This window comes from Oncorhynchus mykiss, chromosome 15 (genome assembly GCF_013265735.2).
Source record: "Oncorhynchus mykiss isolate Arlee chromosome 15, USDA_OmykA_1.1, whole genome shotgun sequence".
Lineage (NCBI taxonomy): Eukaryota > Metazoa > Chordata > Actinopteri > Salmoniformes > Salmonidae > Oncorhynchus > Oncorhynchus mykiss.
Genome location: NC_048579.1, coordinates 39,815,991 through 39,834,777, shown reverse-complemented (window position 1 = coordinate 39,834,777; position 18,787 = coordinate 39,815,991). Strand labels below are relative to the sequence as shown.

Genomic DNA, 18,787 nt, shown 5'->3' with positions numbered 1-18,787 from the left:
TTATTTCAGCTTTTATTTCAGCCACATTTCCAGTGGGTCAGAAGTTTACATACACTCAATTAGTGTTTGGTAGCATTGACCTTAAATTGTTTAACTTGGGTCAAACAATTCGGGTAGCCTTCCACAAGCTTCCCACAATAAGTTGGGTGAATTTTGGCTCATTCCTCCTGAGCTGGTGTAACTGAGTCAGGTTTGAAGGCATCCTTACTCGCACACTCTTTTTCAGTTCTGCCCACAAATTTTCTATAGGTTTGAGGTCAGTGTACCTAAACGTAGACTGAGGTCACAAGACGCAGGCCTCCTTATTTTGCCTAGAATTTCTAATGGAATGATCTGCCTGCCTAATGATGGAATTATCTGCCTATCCATGTGAGAGACGCAGACTCAGCCTCGACCTTTAAGTCTTTACTGAAGACTCATCTCTTCAGTGGGTCCTATGATTGAGTGTAGTATGGCCCAGGGTTGTGAAGGTGAACGGCAAGGCACTGGAGCGATGAACTGCCCTTGCTGTCTCTGCCTGGCTGGCTCTCCTCTCTCCACTGGGATTCTCTGCCTCTGACCCTATTACAGGGGCTGAGTCACTGGCTTACTAGTGCTCTTCCATACCGTCCCTGTGAGGGGTGCATCACTTGAATGGGATGAGTCACGGACATAATCTTCCTGTCTGTTTTTGCGCCCCCTCTTGCTTGTGCGGTGGAGGAGATCTTCATGGGCTATACTCAGCCTTGTCTCAGTTTAGTAAATTGGTGGTCTGTTGATAGGGATGTGGGGGCTGTGCTTTGGCAAAGTGTGTGGGGTTATATCCTGTCTGGTTGGCCCTGTCCGGGGGTATCGTCTGACAGGGCAACAGTGTCCCCCGACCCACCCGTCTCAGTCTCCAGTATCTATGCTGCAATAGTCTCTGTGCCGGGGGGCTTGGGTCAGTCTGTTATATCTGGTGTAATTCTCCTGTCTTATCTGGTGTCCTGTGTGAATTTTAGTATTCTCCCTCTAATTCTCTCTCTCTCCCTCCCCTCCCGGAGGACCTAAGCCCTAGGATCATGCCTCAGGACTACCTGGCCTGAGGATTCCTGGCAATCCCCAGTCCACCTGGTCATGCTGCTGCTCTAGTTTCAAATGTTCTGCTTGTGGCAATGGAACCCTGACCTGTTCACCGGACCTGCTGTCTGCCGCACCTGCTGTCTTGACCTCTGAATGCTCGGCTATGAAAAGTCAACTGACATTTACTCTAGGTTGCACCCCCTACAACTACTGTGATTATTATTTGACCCTGCTGGTCATCTATGAACGTTTGAACATCTTAAAAAACAATCTGGCCTTAAGAGAAAGGAGCGAGGGAGCGAGAGATGGAAGGCTGTCACACTGAAAGCTTTTAGGAGCTGTGCTCTTCAGCTGGGGCCCAGTTTTCAAGCTCTTCCTCTCTTTTCCCACTTCATACTCTGGAACCAGAGACCACTTCCTTCACGCTGGCTCCATAATGAGTTCAAGACACCTGAGAAACTTGAACCCTACAAACAATGGGACGACAAACAAAAGGCATTATGTAACCTGAACACCTACACCCAGCGAGTGACCTTGTTTCTCACACCACGATATACATGTACAACTAGATGTACACTTTGTTTAATGGCCTTCCAGTGTCATTGATATGTAACAGTTTGACCTATAAAAGTTTAATAAATTATTATTTACTTGAGAGAAGGCTAAATATCATCCATTCTGCACTTCTTCTATATGCTTTATTGAAACTATCCTCACATTCAATATAGTTGCCTGGTTTGGCTCACTCGCATGGGTAAGCCATAATACACTGGAGAGAGTTGTACAAGTCAGTGGAAAGATAGACTTTTGTTTACTCCCACTGAGACATATCCCACTGGGCACAAACTGGTTGAATCAATGTTGTTTGCACATAATTTCAACAACAAAAATTCAGTCTTACCACTTCTGATGCCGCTGAATCAACGTAATTCTGTGACTTTTAACCTAAATCATGGTTCAAAGTTTTGTTGATTTCACTCTGAATTCATGTTAGTTGACAACTCCATCAAGTGTCAATCAAAACTAGACTTGAACTGATGGCTGTGCCGAGTGGATCTGAGACATCTAAAAATGTTCACCATAAAAATTCACCTTCATTGTAAAATATTCCATGCATCATTGCATTTTCAGACTTATGTGTGATAGCTTATTATTCGTAATGTGATGAGTAAATTGGATAGTCATAATTTAACTCAATTATAGTTTGCAAAAAAGACTGTTCAATGCATGGCTGAGCACTTACACTCTTAGAAAAAAAGGTTCCAAAAGGGTTCTGTCGCTGTCCCCATAGGAGAACCCTTTTTGGTTCAAGATATAACTATTCTGTGGAAAGGGTTCTACATGGAATCCAAAAGGGTTCTACCTGGAACCAAAATGGTTTATTCAAAGGGTTATCCTATGGTTCCCAATGTGTTTAGAAAAGGCAACATGTTGTACAAAGAAAAAAGAAACGTATCTGATATAGCCTATAGCTTAGGTATACTCTATGCTATACACTCTTAGAAAAAAAGGCACCTTTTTTCTAAGAGTCTATAGCACATAGTATAGCGTAGAGTTCATTCAATTAAGTTGAGAATTTTCATAGCCTAACTAAAATACATATTAGAGTCTTTTCATTATATTCTCTTTACAGCAATAGCCATTTGCTTTCCAAACTATGTTTTTTACCACGATTGTATTTTGAAATATTGCAATATGCAATATATTTCCACTGACAGGAGCAAAAATGTTGTGCTATCCAGGAGCACAAGTACAGGACATCAATAAGCTGCTCCCAAACATTTCAAACCAGCATCAGGAAATTGAGTCAGTCTGTCATAACTAATGTGGGATTCAATTGCATTATGAAGTGCAGCTCAGAACAGATTCATTTGAAAGAACTGATTGGGTCACGAATTGACACCAACTTCATACAAGCGCATTTTCGTAATCTTTCCTTCTCCTCGCCGCCTCTCCTCGATTACCTTTGACCCTTTTCCAAAAGAAGGCGAGAGGAGCAGGAGGATGCATGAGTTGAGAAAAACCCCGAGTGGTGCTGCTTTGCCCTGTCTTGAACACAAGGGGGTGCTAATTCCTCTTGACTCCACCTTCCACTCATTGTATATATCATTCCCTGGGGGCGAATGATATGGCGGTGGCAGTCCGAGTCGAGGCCACGGCAAGATGCCTGGATGAATCTTCGGATAGTGAACCAGAGCAGGAACATGGATCTCCGCAGAAATTAATACGCAAAGTTTCCACATCGGGTCAGATACGAAGCAAGGTAAACTGTAATTGCATTGGTAACATTGCGATTCAAAGCCAAAGGCGACCATACTTTTCGGTAGCTGTTCTCTCCATCCGCTATGCTAATTTTCTAGCTTTGCGAGGCCAGATGGGAAACACCGCTCTTTCCTGTCTCTCTACATCCGCAAGATGGCGAGTAGGGTCCCCGGACAGGTCTCGCTTGCGCTAGCTGGAACTATAATAGCTCGAGCTCTCGATATCAGTAACGTTACTGTACTATCATCAGCACCACACCTAACGGTATCATTACTGAGTGTTGATAAATCGTAACGTTAGCTAACCTTCATCAAAACCTTAATCTATTTTAACTTAAAATATATTAAATCCGTGGATTACTGCTGCTAAATACCTCCATATGTGAATGGCCAGCTGTTTCATAGCAATATGATACTCCTCGATTCTGTTGGCCAGCTCTAGCTAGTTTTTGCTTCTAACTACTATCGCAATTGATTCATTCGGCATCTCGTTTGATATTCATAACTATCTATACGTTTTCAGGAGCACTTATCTGCCAACAAATATGTTGTAATATACAATATTGTACATTGGAGACAGGCTAATGATTTTCCTTTCAAGAGTGATTTCACATATAGGCCCCTTTTTTTAAAATAACCGATTTCAGTCCTCTTTAAAGTGAACTCTGAGAAGAAAAAAAACAAGCTAAATAACAGTTGTCGTTGTATTCACACTGCCCTTGCCTTTGAAAGAGGACTCAACTGTTTTGCCACTTCACTTCACCTATTTTGTGGGCCGAGTCCTATTTGCGTTCACATTGCTGTATTTACAAAGGAAGGAAAGAAAGGAACCAATATATTCTCTGGGTTTATACAAAGCATAGGACGAGCCATTCCATCAGAATGTGTTGTCAGTTGGCTGGCCGAAACCTGGTCTCAGAGCATTTCGTATTATTCTGTACGTAAATCCGTTAGCTAGGATAGGATTTAGGGTTAAGTTTAGGAGTTAGTTAAATGGTTAAGTTTTGGTTAGGGGAAGGGTTGCAGTTAAGGGACGGGTTAGCTAACATGCTAAGTTGCAAAGTAGCTACAACATAGTAAGTAGTTAATTAGTTAAAATGCTAAAGTTGTCTGTGTAGTATCTGGGATCTACATATGTTTATATTAGTTACTGTGCTGTTACTAAGCAGTAATGCATTACGGCAGTGTTACGTTACTACACCTAATAGGAAATGCACATGCGCACTGGGGTGCCGGGAACTGTAGAGCACGAGGGGTTTTGACTAAACAAAAACTAACTGTACTCCCGTCTCCTGCCTGGTCATTTCTCCACAAAACAAATATTACAGTCTGTGATGAGATTTGAGCTCGCAACCTTTGTTGCTGGACGTTCGTGTTATACGCTCGCCCATCCACCCTGTCTTATGTAAGCGTACCAAACACAACATATCATACTAATTTGCGTGTTCTGGATTTACGTTTACTACGTTACGTCTATGACACCAGGTGCGACAGCTAGATATACCTACTTACATTTTGAAAGCTAACAGATTTGAGTTAAAAGATGACACATTAATTGTAGTCAGAAAATATTATTAACATGTCAATATTATTGGTAACATAATAAATAAAAGAAGAAGAATTGCAGATGAAAAACATTAATTCCACGTCTATTCAATGTTGGTTCAATGTAATTTCATTGAAATGTGGAAACAACGTTGATTCAACCAGTGTGTGCCCAGGGGGAATGCTGTAATTCAACCGAGACTCTGAGCATTTTGTATTATTCTTTACCTAAATCCAAGCTGCTCCATTCCATGTATTATGCTATGTTTCGAATGGTATGTATTAATGTGGGAATGTCCATCATCCATTTCTTATGATATGTTACGAAATCCATTTAGTTGTAGATAGCTGGCTAACATTAGCTAGGCTAGGGATTAGGATTCAAGTTCTGTAAAATTGTATTTGTCACATGCCGAATACAACAACATTACCTTGAAATGCTTACTTACGAGCCCTTATTAACCAACAATGCATAATAATGCTAAAGAAAAAATAGTAACACAATAAAAAAGGAATAACGGGGCTATATAGAAGGGGTACAATGTGTAGGGCTACAGGGTAGTCAAGGTAATATCTACATGTAGGTATGGGTAACGTGACTATGCATAGATAATAAACACAGAGTAGCAGCAGCGTTCAGTGCATTCAGAAAGTATTCAGACTAGGTTTGCACAGTTTGGGGAATATTCAGAGGTGGAAACATCCCATAGGAATATTTGGGAAGTAACGGAAATATATGCAAATTAATATTAATTCCATTTAAATGTAGATTTTTTTTGCAATGGATATATTTACCATATCATATGGAGACAGAAACATAAACCTTTTACCTTATCATAAGTAGACATAATTGAAAATTATAAAATCCTTCCAATAGAAATTTAAAAAACGATTTAGTTACGAACTTGAATGAAATGAGTTGACTCTTCACATGGGAGGATTTCACTGAACAACAAAAGAAAGGGAATATTGAATGATTCCCAATGATCCATCGTATCTCCCAAAAACGTTTTCAACATACATCTATAAAATAGTCTAGATAGTCTAGAAACTAAAGCTTTGGTTGTCTTCCTCTCAAGCTTCCATTGCTTCTCCCTGGACTTCCGCTTCTCCCTGGACCTCCTTAAAGTCCACCTCTTGAACATCAGACTCTGAGGCTCTGAGGCCTCATCTTCACGGTCACTTTCCAATCTTGTTGAGGATGGCTCATTGTCAGGCTCAAAAAGCCAAAAATTTGCCCGGATGGCCACTAATTCTTCAACCTTTGTATTGGTCAAGCCTGTTGCGTGCTTTGGTGTGTGTGTTCCCAAACAAGAAACAGTTGCGCTCTAAGGCGGCTGATGTTGTTGGGATTTAGAGGATGATGGAGGCAACAGGGGAAAGAGCCTCAGATCCACAAAGTCCCTTCCACCAGGTGGCTGATGAGATATGTTGGCATGACTGCCATATTGCATCACCATCCCAAAGCCCTTGCTTGGACGGGTACTTCGCCAGACTGCCAAGAACCTTCACGCTTTTTGATGTATTTCAAAACTTCAGTTTCCTCTGCTTGGCGCAACAGTGAAGTTGGCAGGGCAGTACAGATTTCTTCTCTTACATCTGCAAGCAGAGTCTGAACATCAGACAGGATGGTCTCCCTGCTGGGCAGCTTCAATGTGGCGAGACTTGCCGAAGCAGTCTCGCCAGGCTTCCGGCTTGTCGACCTCTGTAGCGGCGTCTCCTCTTCTTACGAATTATGTGAATTTAGGTCTGGTCCGGGAAGAGCTGTATATCCTTCGCATCCGACTCATTAAAGAAAAGGTCCTCGTCCAGTTGGAGGTGCTCAATTGCTGTTCTGATGTCCTGAAGTGCTTTTCGGTCATAGGAAACGATGGCGGAAACATTATGTACAAAATAACGTTTAAAACGGAGCATAGAAACACACAAAATAGCACAATTGGTCAGGAGCCCGTAAAACGGTGCCCATCCCCTCCGGTGCCATCCATTCACCAAAGTTAGAGTTAGGTTAAAGGTTAGGGAAAGGGTTAGGTAAAAGGGTTAACAAAAAAAGTGGTCTAAAATCAGGAAAATAGCATTGTCAGCTGGGCTGGATGCTGTGTGAGTACTAACCTACTTATTGTTAAAAGAAACACAAAAACGAACTACGCCGTTGAACTCGTCATCAATTTTCTCTACTCCGGAGGACATAAAACAATATAGAGGTAAGATAGATTTTGAGACATGACATGTATTAGCAATTGCGGAGGCTCCAGAGACTTGTGGATGCCAAATCGAGCTCCGTACCGCATCACCGTGTGCCTCTCAAATTGTGTAACAATGCGGAGGGCTTTTATAGGTCTGTTTAGCTCTGCATTTACATGATTGGTTGACGGTAGATGTGGGAGGGAGGTTTTGTATAAACGCAAACTCACTTCCTTGACAAATTCCTTCACAACAGCTCTGCGAAGCACAAGAAATACGATGCCTCATGTCTACCAAATTCATCAAAGTATTTGCGTTCCGGTGGAAGTCATTCACTGTCAATGGAGCATTTCGCAATGCTACGTTGGGGGTGCCTCATTAGGCTGTGGGGCGTTCTGTGTACCCCATGCGTTTAATATTTTCAACTTTTGCATTGCTTTGCTGTGTGGTGGTACAAACAGAAGTACACACATAGACTCCAACTAGGTAGCTTTAAGCTAGTTGAAAAGCGAAGCATGTGCGTCAAGTACGGAAATCTGGCCAAACAAAACGCTTATGCATCTGGTCGACATCGGGCATGAATGCTCTGACTTCTGCGGAGACCGCATCACAGTAAATGCTGTACGGCCGCAGCAGATGTCGGATTGACCATGCAGAGACTTAATGCCTCTTGAGTAAATCTGAGCTGAAGATCTTTTTTCAGGCTATTCCGTTAAAACAACTAGAGCCTACTGTATGCGCATGTTGTAATCACACTTCAAATCTTAATTGGTTAATTTCAAACTGTAATTTTTTGAGGCGCAGCCATAAACTAGTTTTGTACAATGGCAAGTGGTGGGGTTGATAAAACCCACATTTTAGGATTTTAGCCAGACCTAAACGATATCATAACCGCCATCGATAAGTGCCAATACTGTGCAAACCTGGCCAAAGCTTTCGACTCTGTCAATCACCACATTCTTATGTGCAGACTCAACAGCCTTGGTTTCTCAAATGACTGCCTCGCCTGGTTCACCAACTACTTCTCTGATAGAGTTCAGTGTGTCAAATCGGAGGGCCTATTGTCCGGACCTCTGCCAGTCTCTACGGGACTGCCACAGGGTTCAATTCTCGGGCCGACTCTCTTCTCTGTATACATCAATGATGTCGCTCTTGCTGCTGGTGATTCTCTGATCCACCTTTACGCAGATGACACCATTCTGTATACGTCTGGCCCTTCTTTGGACACTGTGTTAACAACCCTCCAGGCAAGCTTCAATGCCATACAACTCTCCTTCCGTGGCCTCCAACTGCTCTTAAATGCAAGTAAAACTAAATGCATGCTCTTCAACTGATCGCTGCCCGCACTGTATCACTACTCTGGACGGTTCTGACTTAGAATATGTGGACAACTACAAATACCTAGGTGTCTGGTTAGACTGTAAACTCTCCTTCCAGACTCACATTAAGCATCTCCAATCCAAAGTTAAATCTAGAATTGGCTTACTGTTTCAAAACAAAGCATCCTTCACTCATGCTGCCAAACATACCCTCGTAAAACTGACCATCCTACCGATCCTCGACTTCGGCGATGTCATTTACAAAATAGCCTCAAATACCCTACTCAATAAATTGGATGCAGTCTATTACAGTGCCGTCCGTTTGGTCACCAAAGCCCCATATACTACCCACCACTGCGACCTGTACACTCTCGTTGGCTGGTCCTCGCTTCATACTCTTCGCCAAACCCACTGGCTCCGGGTCATCTACAAGACCCTGCTAGGTAAAGGCCCCCCCCCCCCCTTATCTCAGCTCGCTGGTCACCATGGCAGCACCCACCTGTAGCACGTGCTCTAGCAAGTATATCTCTGGTCCCCCCCAAAACCAATTCTTTCTTTGGTCTCTCCTTCCAGTTCTCTGCTGCCAATGACTTGAACGAACTACAAAAATCTCTGAAACTGGAAAACTTATCTCCCTCACTAGCTTTAAGCACCAGCTGTCAGAGCAGCTCACAGATTACTGCACCTGTACATAGCCCATCTATAATTTAGCCCAAACAACTCTCTTCCCCTACTGTATTTATTTTGCTCCTTTACACCCCATTATTTATATCTCTACTTTGCACATTCTTCCACTGCAAATCTACCATTCCAGTGTTTTACTTGCTATATTTTTTTACTTCGCCACCATGGCCTTTTTTTCCTTTACCTCCCTTATCTCACCTCATTTTCTCACATTGTATATAGAGTTATTTTTCTACTGTATTATTGACTGTATGTTTGTTTTACTCCATGTGTAACTCTGTGTTGTTGTATGTGTCGAACTGCTTCGCTTTATCTTGCCCAGGTCGCAATTGTAAATGAGAACTTGTTCTCAACTTACCTACCTGGTTAAATAAAAGTGAAATAAGTAAAGAATTCTCCTAGATTAATTTCACATTTCCACAAACGGCAAAGGGTTTCCTTTCAAATGGTATCAAGAATATGCATATCCTTGCTTCAGATCCTGAGCTACAGGCAGTTAGATTTGGGTATGTTATTTTAGGTGAAAATTGAAAAAAAGGGTCAGATCCTTAAGTAATGGAGTACGAGATTGAAGCAGTCCACACCAACTACATCATTCTCATGGAAAACCAGGGGATTGCAGTAAACAAAAACTGTGTCCATCGGGGCTCTTCCTTTTCATGTTTAGCTGGCTCTCATTTCATTGTTGTTGCGCTTCAGTCTTGTTAATTACTTCCTTTTATATTTGTTCCTAAGCTGCTACATTTTGTGTGTACACAACACATTTTTCCTTTACTAACCGTTGGTAGCGGAAGGCACACTAACGCCCTGGACCAGAGCTAAGCTGTCACCTGCTACCACCCATTGAGCAGCAGTTCCTATTGAAATTAATTTATAGCCATGGTGGCAGCTCTGTGCCCATTCTTACAGTCATATTGGCTACCACAGTATTAGGCTAACTTTCTCGTTAACAAGGAATCATATTCACCTCAGACCTTCAAAGCCTTTTAAAATTTTAAAATAAAGCTATGCTATGATGATAAAGCTGTTATGACTAGGGCTGTGGCGGTCAACCAGTGATTGTCATGCAAATAACTTCAGGTCTCACAGGTATTGGACCATTAATTAACATTAACACGTTTAGTATCTCCTGGCTTCCACACACAGCCTACAAGCCACTGATACAGACCTTTTGGAACGTCTACATTTTCAGTCTAAATCCATGTAATATAGCCTACACCATCACAATAAATACATTATTTATTTTAGACAGATCTAAAGAAACATGATATGAAGAAAATGTAATCTATTTTAAAAGAACAGCATACCCTCATATCTGGCTATGTTATATGGCTGTGGGCTATGCTAGTTCATTTAGCAGACAAGATTTGCTTAGAATTCCTTGGCATTATTTTATAGTATGAAGAATACAATTGAACATAGCTGAATAAAATAGAAAATGCATTTTCTCCATGCGATTTCGAGGGAGTGTCAGGAGTGTGCAAATGTGGCTATTCTGTGTTGAGCGGTTAACAAAGAAACAGGTTCTCATATGCTTCATTTTGAGTTATTTATGTAACTTTAGTTGTGATACAAAAGTTAAGCTATATGCTTTGATTTAATACATTCTAAGGCTGCATTCGACTCTAATGATTTGAAAGAAGTCGCATGAAAGGCATGCTCTCTCCTTGCTCAGGCTGCACACTTCATTAGTCTCATCACCTACTCCTGTTTATACAAAAAAAAATACAATCATTCAAAATAGGCTACTAAAACATGATTTTGGCCACAGAGATATTTAGCTTATTTTTTATAATAAATTGTGTATTGTTTTAAATTGTATTGTTTACAGTCGGAAGGAAAGACAGAGAGCAATTTGACCAGATTATTGTTGAGTTGCGTCTCTGTGAAAAGTAGAGGCCAAGCCAGGCATACCGCAATTTTCAAAATACAATTGCAGGTAAACATAATTTGAAAAGAAAATGGTTATTGCTGTAGAACGAAGACAATGAAAGGACTATTATGTCTTTTTAGTTATCAAAAATTATCAACCTAATTGAGCGAACAACAGTATAGCACCAGCGGAGAGCATCTGTCATCTCCCCGGTGATTTCCCTGTGAGTGCGCACTGTGCATATTCACTATTTAACATTGTTGGGTCAGTGCTACTTAAAAGTTTGTTTTTGGAAAATAATTTCCTCCTCAAGGACGTTCAGAGACTTGTTCCAAAGTCTCACTCCTGCGTTGTCTTGGCGTGTGCTTAGGGTCGTTGTCCTGTTGGAAGGTGAACCTTCGCCCCAGTCTGAGGTCCTGAGCGCTCTGGAGCAGGTTTTCATCAAGGATCTCTCTGTACTTTTCTCCATTCATCTTTCCCTCACGCAAAGATAGAAGAAACATAGGTCTACTATACGTGCTCAGCCATGCATTGAACTGTCTTTTTTTTTTGCGAACAGTGATTGAGTTGTATTATTAGCCTAAATTATGACTATCCAATCTACTCATCACATTACCAATAGGTCTGCAATTGGTAGTTGGTCTGCAATTACATAGGTCTGCAAATGCGATTATGCATGTAATGCATTATTATAAAGGTGCATTTTTATGGTAACTGATTTTCCCCAAACTTGAAACTCAGGAGCCGCCGGTTAGGCTAACCCGGTTGTAAAGTGGATTAATGTGCTTCATTTTAAGCAGCACGAGAAAGCTGGATCCTCTTTTAGATAGTGGCCAGTCAAAATTCTCTTTTCACACGCTGGGCATCATTCACAAGTGATAGATAATACATCATTCACAAGTGATAATATTGTCGCCCACCAGACTATTGTCCATTTAATCTGGTCTTTTACATGTATTAAATAATATGTGACATTTTTTAGATATATTTTAGAATGGACTATTTATCATTCACCTGTCAGAAGCAGGGGGGGATGATCTATGCATATAAATAGCGAATGGAGGACGCTTTTCCCTTAGTTCATTTTCATGCCAGCCAGGTAGGCTATACTCCTGTTATAAAGTGAAGCAATGTGCTTAATATAGTAGGCCTAGCCTATTAAGCTGGTGGGATCCTCCTCTTTTTAATAGAGGCCATCAAAACTCTGTTTTCTCACGTAATTGCTTAACCAATAGAAAATTGGGCAACGTGAGCTCATGGTCTCTCATGATGTTTGATTTGATTTTCGAAAGCATTTGCATTGATGTCAGAGGGATTAGAGTGCCAATAGAGTGCTGAGTACCAGGCCATTACTGACTGGCATTTAGCATGTTTGGTAGATTATTATTGACCATCAGCAGCATCAAAGCACAGCTTTGGAGTTACCGGTGTGGCGGACTGGCGGTAATACGTCACTGTAACACTGTAGTTATGACTGACTGCTTAGATTTAGATGTATTTAAATCTGGACTTCAAAGCCAGTTCCACTGCTGATTTTCACCTGGGACTGATTTAGACCTGGGATACCAAGTGGGTAAAATTATCAGGTAGAACAGAAAACCAGCAGTACTCTGGACCTCCAGAATCGGTTTTGAATATCCCTGCCTTAGGTGATGCTTTACTGCGCAGCACTGCTTTTCAAAGCAGAGGATGACTGTGGAGAGCATGTGGTCAGAGCAAAATGTTGGTTCATCAACAATTCTCTGGTTGCCCCTAATGCTAACATTGGATGCTCGCCCAAAATCTTGTCTCCACTGGAAGGCTAAGTCCCAATACTCCACTCTCTGACTTTTTCGCATAGATTTAACAATGGTGAGCAACTTCTTCCAGTAACTTCTTCCTATGCATTTAAATCCATGCCATGGAGTTTGCAAGGGCACACTTTGGAAGAAGGTTGGAGATTTTGGGACACACCCTATCTTTTTTTGCTGAGTCTCTAATTGGTTAGGTAGAATTCAAGATAGTAGGCCTACCTCCTTCCTACATTTAGACACTAGGTGGGTTTATTTGTGAACTGACTGTGTGTCTCCGCTCTCCAGCTTTGGCAATGTCTTTAATGTCAAGCCCAGTTCAGTGACTCTGCCTCCCTGGATATGTAAATCAACCATGGCCAATGCTACTGTCCAAACCCCCTATATGTCAGAGTAGAGGAGCTAGGCTAGGCTATATCTCTGTGCAGACAGATGATATAACGGTGCTGGTGGTAAGAGTGCTCTGTGCTGCAGGGGTTCGGGTAGCTAAGCTTGGTAGATTAAGGGAGACATCGTTCAGACATTGTGAATGGCTGGCATTGTTAGTGCAGCTCAGGGGATCATACAATCGATTTCACAGACGTTCCCGAGAAAAGGTTGTGTGGTTCATGATGATATTATATTCTTACCTATTTATATAGTCATGGGGTTGATGTTTTGATAAGGCTGCACATTGATGATCCCATGCATCACTTGTGTTTGTGTGTATGTGCATGTACTTTAGTGTGTGTGTGTGTGTTTGGGAGGATGGGGACGTCACTGACTAGTCTCCCTACGTTGTCATCCTGTGCAGACGATCCTGAAGGAGGGCAAATTGGTAAAACAGACCAACTCGTTCCAGCGCTGGAAGAGACGCTACTTCAAACTGCGTGGGAGGACTCTGTACTATGCCAAGACTGCCAAGGTTGGTATTAATTTTTACCCTTTATGTATACAGGGAGACATTTTTTGTTGTTTTGGCTCTGTACTTTAGCAAATGATACAATTACTATTAATTTGAAGATATTTTCATCCATATCGAGTAAACCATTTTAGGGGACCAAAAGTATTGGGACAAATTCATGTAATTGTATTTGTTTTTATTATCTATCCCCACTTCCTGGGGCCAATCAACATTAAGGCAATTATATACAATTTTAAAAACATTTCACAACACAATAAGTGTCTGCCCTCAGGCCACTACTCTACTACCACATATCCACATATCTACAACGCAAAATCTGTGTGTGTGTGTGTCTCCACAGTCCTCTCTGTTCCATTTTTTAAATTTAAATTTGACCCCTTTTTCTCCCCAATTTCGTGGTATCCAATAGTTTTTAATAGCTACTATCTTGTCTCATTGCCACAACTCCTGTGCGGGCTCGGGAGAGACGAAGGTTGAAAAAAGTAATGCGTCCTCCGACACACAACCCAACCAAGCCACACTGCTTCTTAACACAGCGCGCATCCAACCCGGAAGCCAGCCGCACCAATGTGGTGCACAATCATGAAGTGGAACGACATTTATTGGATATTTCAAACTTTTTTAACAAATCAAAAACTGAAAAATTGGGCGTGCAAAATTATTCAGCCCCCTTAAGTTAATAATTTGTAGCGCCACCTTTTGCTGCGATTACAGCTGTAAGTCGCTTGGGGTATGTCTCTATCAGTTTTGCACATCGAGAGACTGACATTTTTTCCCATTCCTCCTTGCAAAACAGCTCGAGCTCAGTGAGGTTGGATGGAGAGCATTTGTGAACAGCAGTTTTCAGTTCTTTCCACAGATTCTCGATTGGATTCAGGTCTGGACTTTGACTTGGCCATTCTAACACCTGGATATGTTTATTTTTGAACCATTCCATTGTAGATTTTGCTTTATGTTTTGGATCATTGTCTTGTTGGAAGACAAATCTCCGTCCCAGTCTCAGGTCTTTTGCAGACTCCATCAGGTTTTCTTCCAGAATGGTCCTGTATTTGGCTCCATCCATCTTCCCATCAATTTGAACCATCTTCCCTGTCCCTGCTGAAGAAAAGCAGGCCCAAACCATGATGCTGCCACCACCATGTTTGACAGTGGGGATGGTGTGTTCAGCTGTGTTGCTTTTACGCCAAACATAACGTTTTGCATTGTTGCCAAAAAGTTCAATTTTGGTTTCATCTGACCAGAGCACCTTCTTCCACATGTTTGGTGTGTCTCCCAGGTGGCTTGTGGCAAACTTTAAACGACACTTTTTATGGATATCTTTAAGAAATGGCTTTCTTCTTGCCACTCTTCCATAAAGGCCAGATTTGTGCAATATACGACTGATTGTTGTCCTATGGACAGAGTCTCCCACCTCAGCTGTAGATCTCTGCAGTTAATCCAGAGTGATCATGGGCCTCTTGGCTGCATCTCTGATCAGTCTTCTCCTTGTATGAGCTGAAAGTTTAGAGGGACGGCCAGGTCTTGGTAGATTTGCAGTGGTCTGATACTCCTTCCATTTCAATATTATCGCTTGCACAGTGCTCCTTGAGATGTTTAAAGCTTGGGAAATCTTTTTGTATCCAAATCTGGCTTTAAACTTCTTCACAACAGTATCTCGGACCTGCCTGGTGTGTTCCTTGTTCTTCTTGATGCTCTCTGCGCTTTTAACGGACCTCTGAGACTATCACAGTGCAGGTGCATTTATACGGAGACTTGATTACACACAGGTGGATTGTATTTATCATCATTAGTAATTTAGGTCAACATTGGATCATTCAGAGATCCTCACTGAACTTCTGTGAGTTTGCTGCACTGAAAGTAAAGGGGCTGAATAATTTTGCACACCCAATTTTTCAGTTTTTGATTTGTTAAAAAAGTTTGAAATATCCAATAAATGTCGTTCCACTTCATGATTGTGTCCCACTTGTTGTTGATTCTTCACAAAAAAATACAGTTTTATATCTTTATGTTTGAAGCCTGAAATGTGGCAAAAGGTCACAAAGTTCAAGGGGGCCGAATACTTTCGCAAGGCACTGTATATACTGCATTTTATATTATTCTACCCTATCTCATTCACTTAATAATGTTTACATATGTGGAGTTACTCATCTCGTATGTACATACTGCATTTTATACTATTCTACCGTATCTCATTCACTTAATAATGCTTACATATCTTGCATTACTTATCTCATATGTACAGTTGAAGTCGAAGTTTACATACACCTTCGCCAAGCACATTTAAACTTAGTTTTTCACAATTCCTGACATTTAATCCTAATAAAAATTCCCTGTCTTATGTCAGTTAGGATCACCACTATATTTTAAGAATGTGACAAGTCAGAATAATAGTAGAGAGGGATTTATTTCAGCTTTTATTTCTTTCATCACATTCCCAGTGGGTCAGAAGTTTACGAACACTCAATTAGTATTTGGTAGCATTGCCTTTAAATTGTTTAACTTGGGTCCAACTTTTTGGGTAGCCTTCTACAAGCTTTCCACAATAAGTTGGGTGAATTTTGGCCCATTCCTTCTGACAGAGCTGGTGCAACTGAGTCAGGTTTGTAGGCCTCCTTGTTCGCACACACTTTTTCAGTTCTGCCCACAAATTTTCTATAGGATTGAGGTCAGGGCTTTGTGATGGCCACTCCAATACCTTGACTTTGTTGTCCTTAAGCCATTTTGCCACAACTTTGGAAGTATGCCTTGGGTCATTGTCCATTTGGAAGACCCATTTGCGACCAAGCTTTAACTGATGCCTTGAGATGTTGCTTCAATATATCCACATACTTTTCCTTCCTCATGAAGCCATCTATTTTGTGAAGTGCACCAGTCCCTCCTGCAGCAAAACACCCCACAACATGATGCTGCCACCCCCGTGTTTCACGTTTGGGATGGTGTTCTTCGGCTTGCAAGCTTCCCCCTTTTTCCCCCAAACATAATGATGGTCCTAATGGCCAAACAGTTCTATTTTTGTTTCATCAGACCAGAGGACATTTCTCCAAAAAGTACGATCTTTGTCCCCATGTGCAGTTGCAAACCGTAGTCTGACTACTTTATGGCGGTTTTGGAGCAGTGGCTTCTTCCTTGCTGAGCGGCCTTTCAGGTTATGTTGATATAGGACTCGTTTTACTGTGGATGTGTGGACCTTCACAAGGTCTTTTGCTGCTGTTCTGGGATTGATTTGCACTTTTCGCACCATGGTACGTTCATCTCTAGGAGATAGAACGTGTCTCCTTCCTGAGTGGTATGAAGGCTGCGTGGTCCCATGGTGTTTATACTTGCATACTATTGTTTGTACAGATGAATGTGGTACCTTCAGGCGTTTGGAAATTGCTTCCACCGATGAACCAGACTTGTGGAGGTCTACAATTTTTTTCTGAGGTCTTGGCTGATTTCTTTTTATTTTCCCATGATGATGTCAAGCAGAGGCACCGAGTTTGAAGGTAGGCCTTGAAATACATCCACAGGTACACCTCCAATTGACTCAAATTATGTCAATTAGCCTATCAGAAGCTTCTAAAGCAATGACATAATTTTCTGGAATTTTCTAAGCTGTTTAAAGGCTCAGTCATCTTAGTGTATGTAAACTTCTGACCCATTGGAATTGTGATACAGTGCATTTATAAGTGAAATAATCTGTCTGTAGACAATTGTTGGAAAAATTACTTGTGTCATGCGCAAGGTAGATGTCCTAACCGACTTGCCAAAACTATAGTTTGTTAACAAGAAATTTGCGGAGTGGTTGAAAAACAAGTTTTAATGACTCCAACCTAAGTGTATGTAAACTTCCGACTTCAACTGTATATACTGTTTTTTTCTATACTATTCTACTGTGTCTTAGTCCGTTCCGCTCTGACATCACTTGTCCATATGTATACAGTCTTAATTCATTCCTACTTAGAATTGTGTTTATTGGGTATATGTCATGTAATTTGTTAGATATTACTGCACAATCGAAGCTAGAAGCACTAGCATTTTGCTACACCTGCAATAACATCTGCTAATCACGTGTATGTGACCAATAAAATGTTATTTTATTTACTGTGTGTCTGCCCATAGTCTGTGTTGGACTTGTGATCTGTGAATAGACCTCTGTTGGCATGTATTGGGTATGCATAGGTGTCTGAGCTGTGTGCTAGTTGTTTAAACTCAGTGCATTCAACATGTCAATTCTTCTCACAAATACAAGTAGTGATGAAGTCGATCTCTCCTCTACCTTGAGCCAGGAGAGATTGACATGCATATTATTAATTTTAGCTCTCCGTGTACATTTAAGGGCCAGCCGTGCTGCACTGTTCTGGGCCAGTTGTACATTTCCTACGTCCCTCTTTGTGGCACTGACCACATAACTGGAAAGTAGTCCAGGTGCGACAAATCTAGGGCCTGTAGCACCTACCTTATTGATAGCATTGTTAAGAAGGCTGAGCGCTTTATTATGGACAGACCTCTCCCCATCTTAGCTACTGTTGCATCAATATGTTTTGACCATGACAGTTTACAACCCAAGGTTATACCAAGCAGTTTTGTCTCCTCAACTTGTTAAATTTCCACATTATTCATTACACGATTTAGTTGAGGTTTAGGGTTTAGTGAATGATTTGTCCCAAATACAATGCTTTTAGTTTTTGTAATATTTAGGACTAATTTATTTCTTGCCACCATTCTGAAACTGACTGCAGCTCTTTAAGTGTTGCAGTAATTTCACTTGCTGTAGTAGCTGACGTGTATAGTGTTGAGTTATCAGCATGCATACAATAGACACACAGGCTTTTATTCTGAGCCAGTGGTAGGTCATTAGTTAAGATTGAAAACATTAATGAGCCTAGACAGCTGCCCTGGGAAATGCCTGACTCTACCTGGAGGCCCCACTGAACACCCTCTGTGTTCTGTTAGACAGGTAACTCTCGATCCACAATATAGCAGGGGATGTAAAGCCATAACACTTATGTTTTTCCAGTAGCAGGCTATGATTGATAATGTCAAATGCTGCACTGAAGTCTAACACAACAACGACCACAATCTTTTTATCTGCAATTTCTCTCAGCCATTCAGTCATTTGTGTAAGTGCTGTGCTTATTGAATGTCCTTCCCTATTAAGCATGCTTGTCAATTTGTTTACTGTAAAATAGCATTGTATCTGGTCAAAC

General features: G+C 41.3%; 1 protein-coding gene across 3 annotated transcripts in view; it reads left to right on the top strand.

Moving 5' to 3' along the window:
• The first annotated feature begins 3,142 nt into the window (after positions 1-3,142).
• Positions 3,143-18,787, top strand: part of LOC110490047 (diacylglycerol kinase delta) — a 113,708-nt gene continuing 98,063 nt past the window's right edge. For 2 of the 3 annotated variants that reach the window (XM_036944350.1, XM_036944349.1), the window contains exons 1-2: positions 3,143-3,304; positions 13,488-13,598. In XM_036944350.1, coding sequence (XP_036800245.1) covers positions 3,170-3,304; positions 13,488-13,598 — 246 coding nt within the window. In that variant the 5' untranslated portion in view covers positions 3,143-3,169. The remainder of the gene's footprint in view (positions 3,305-13,487; positions 13,599-18,787) is intronic. The other variant, XM_036944348.1, reaches the window with a different exon arrangement.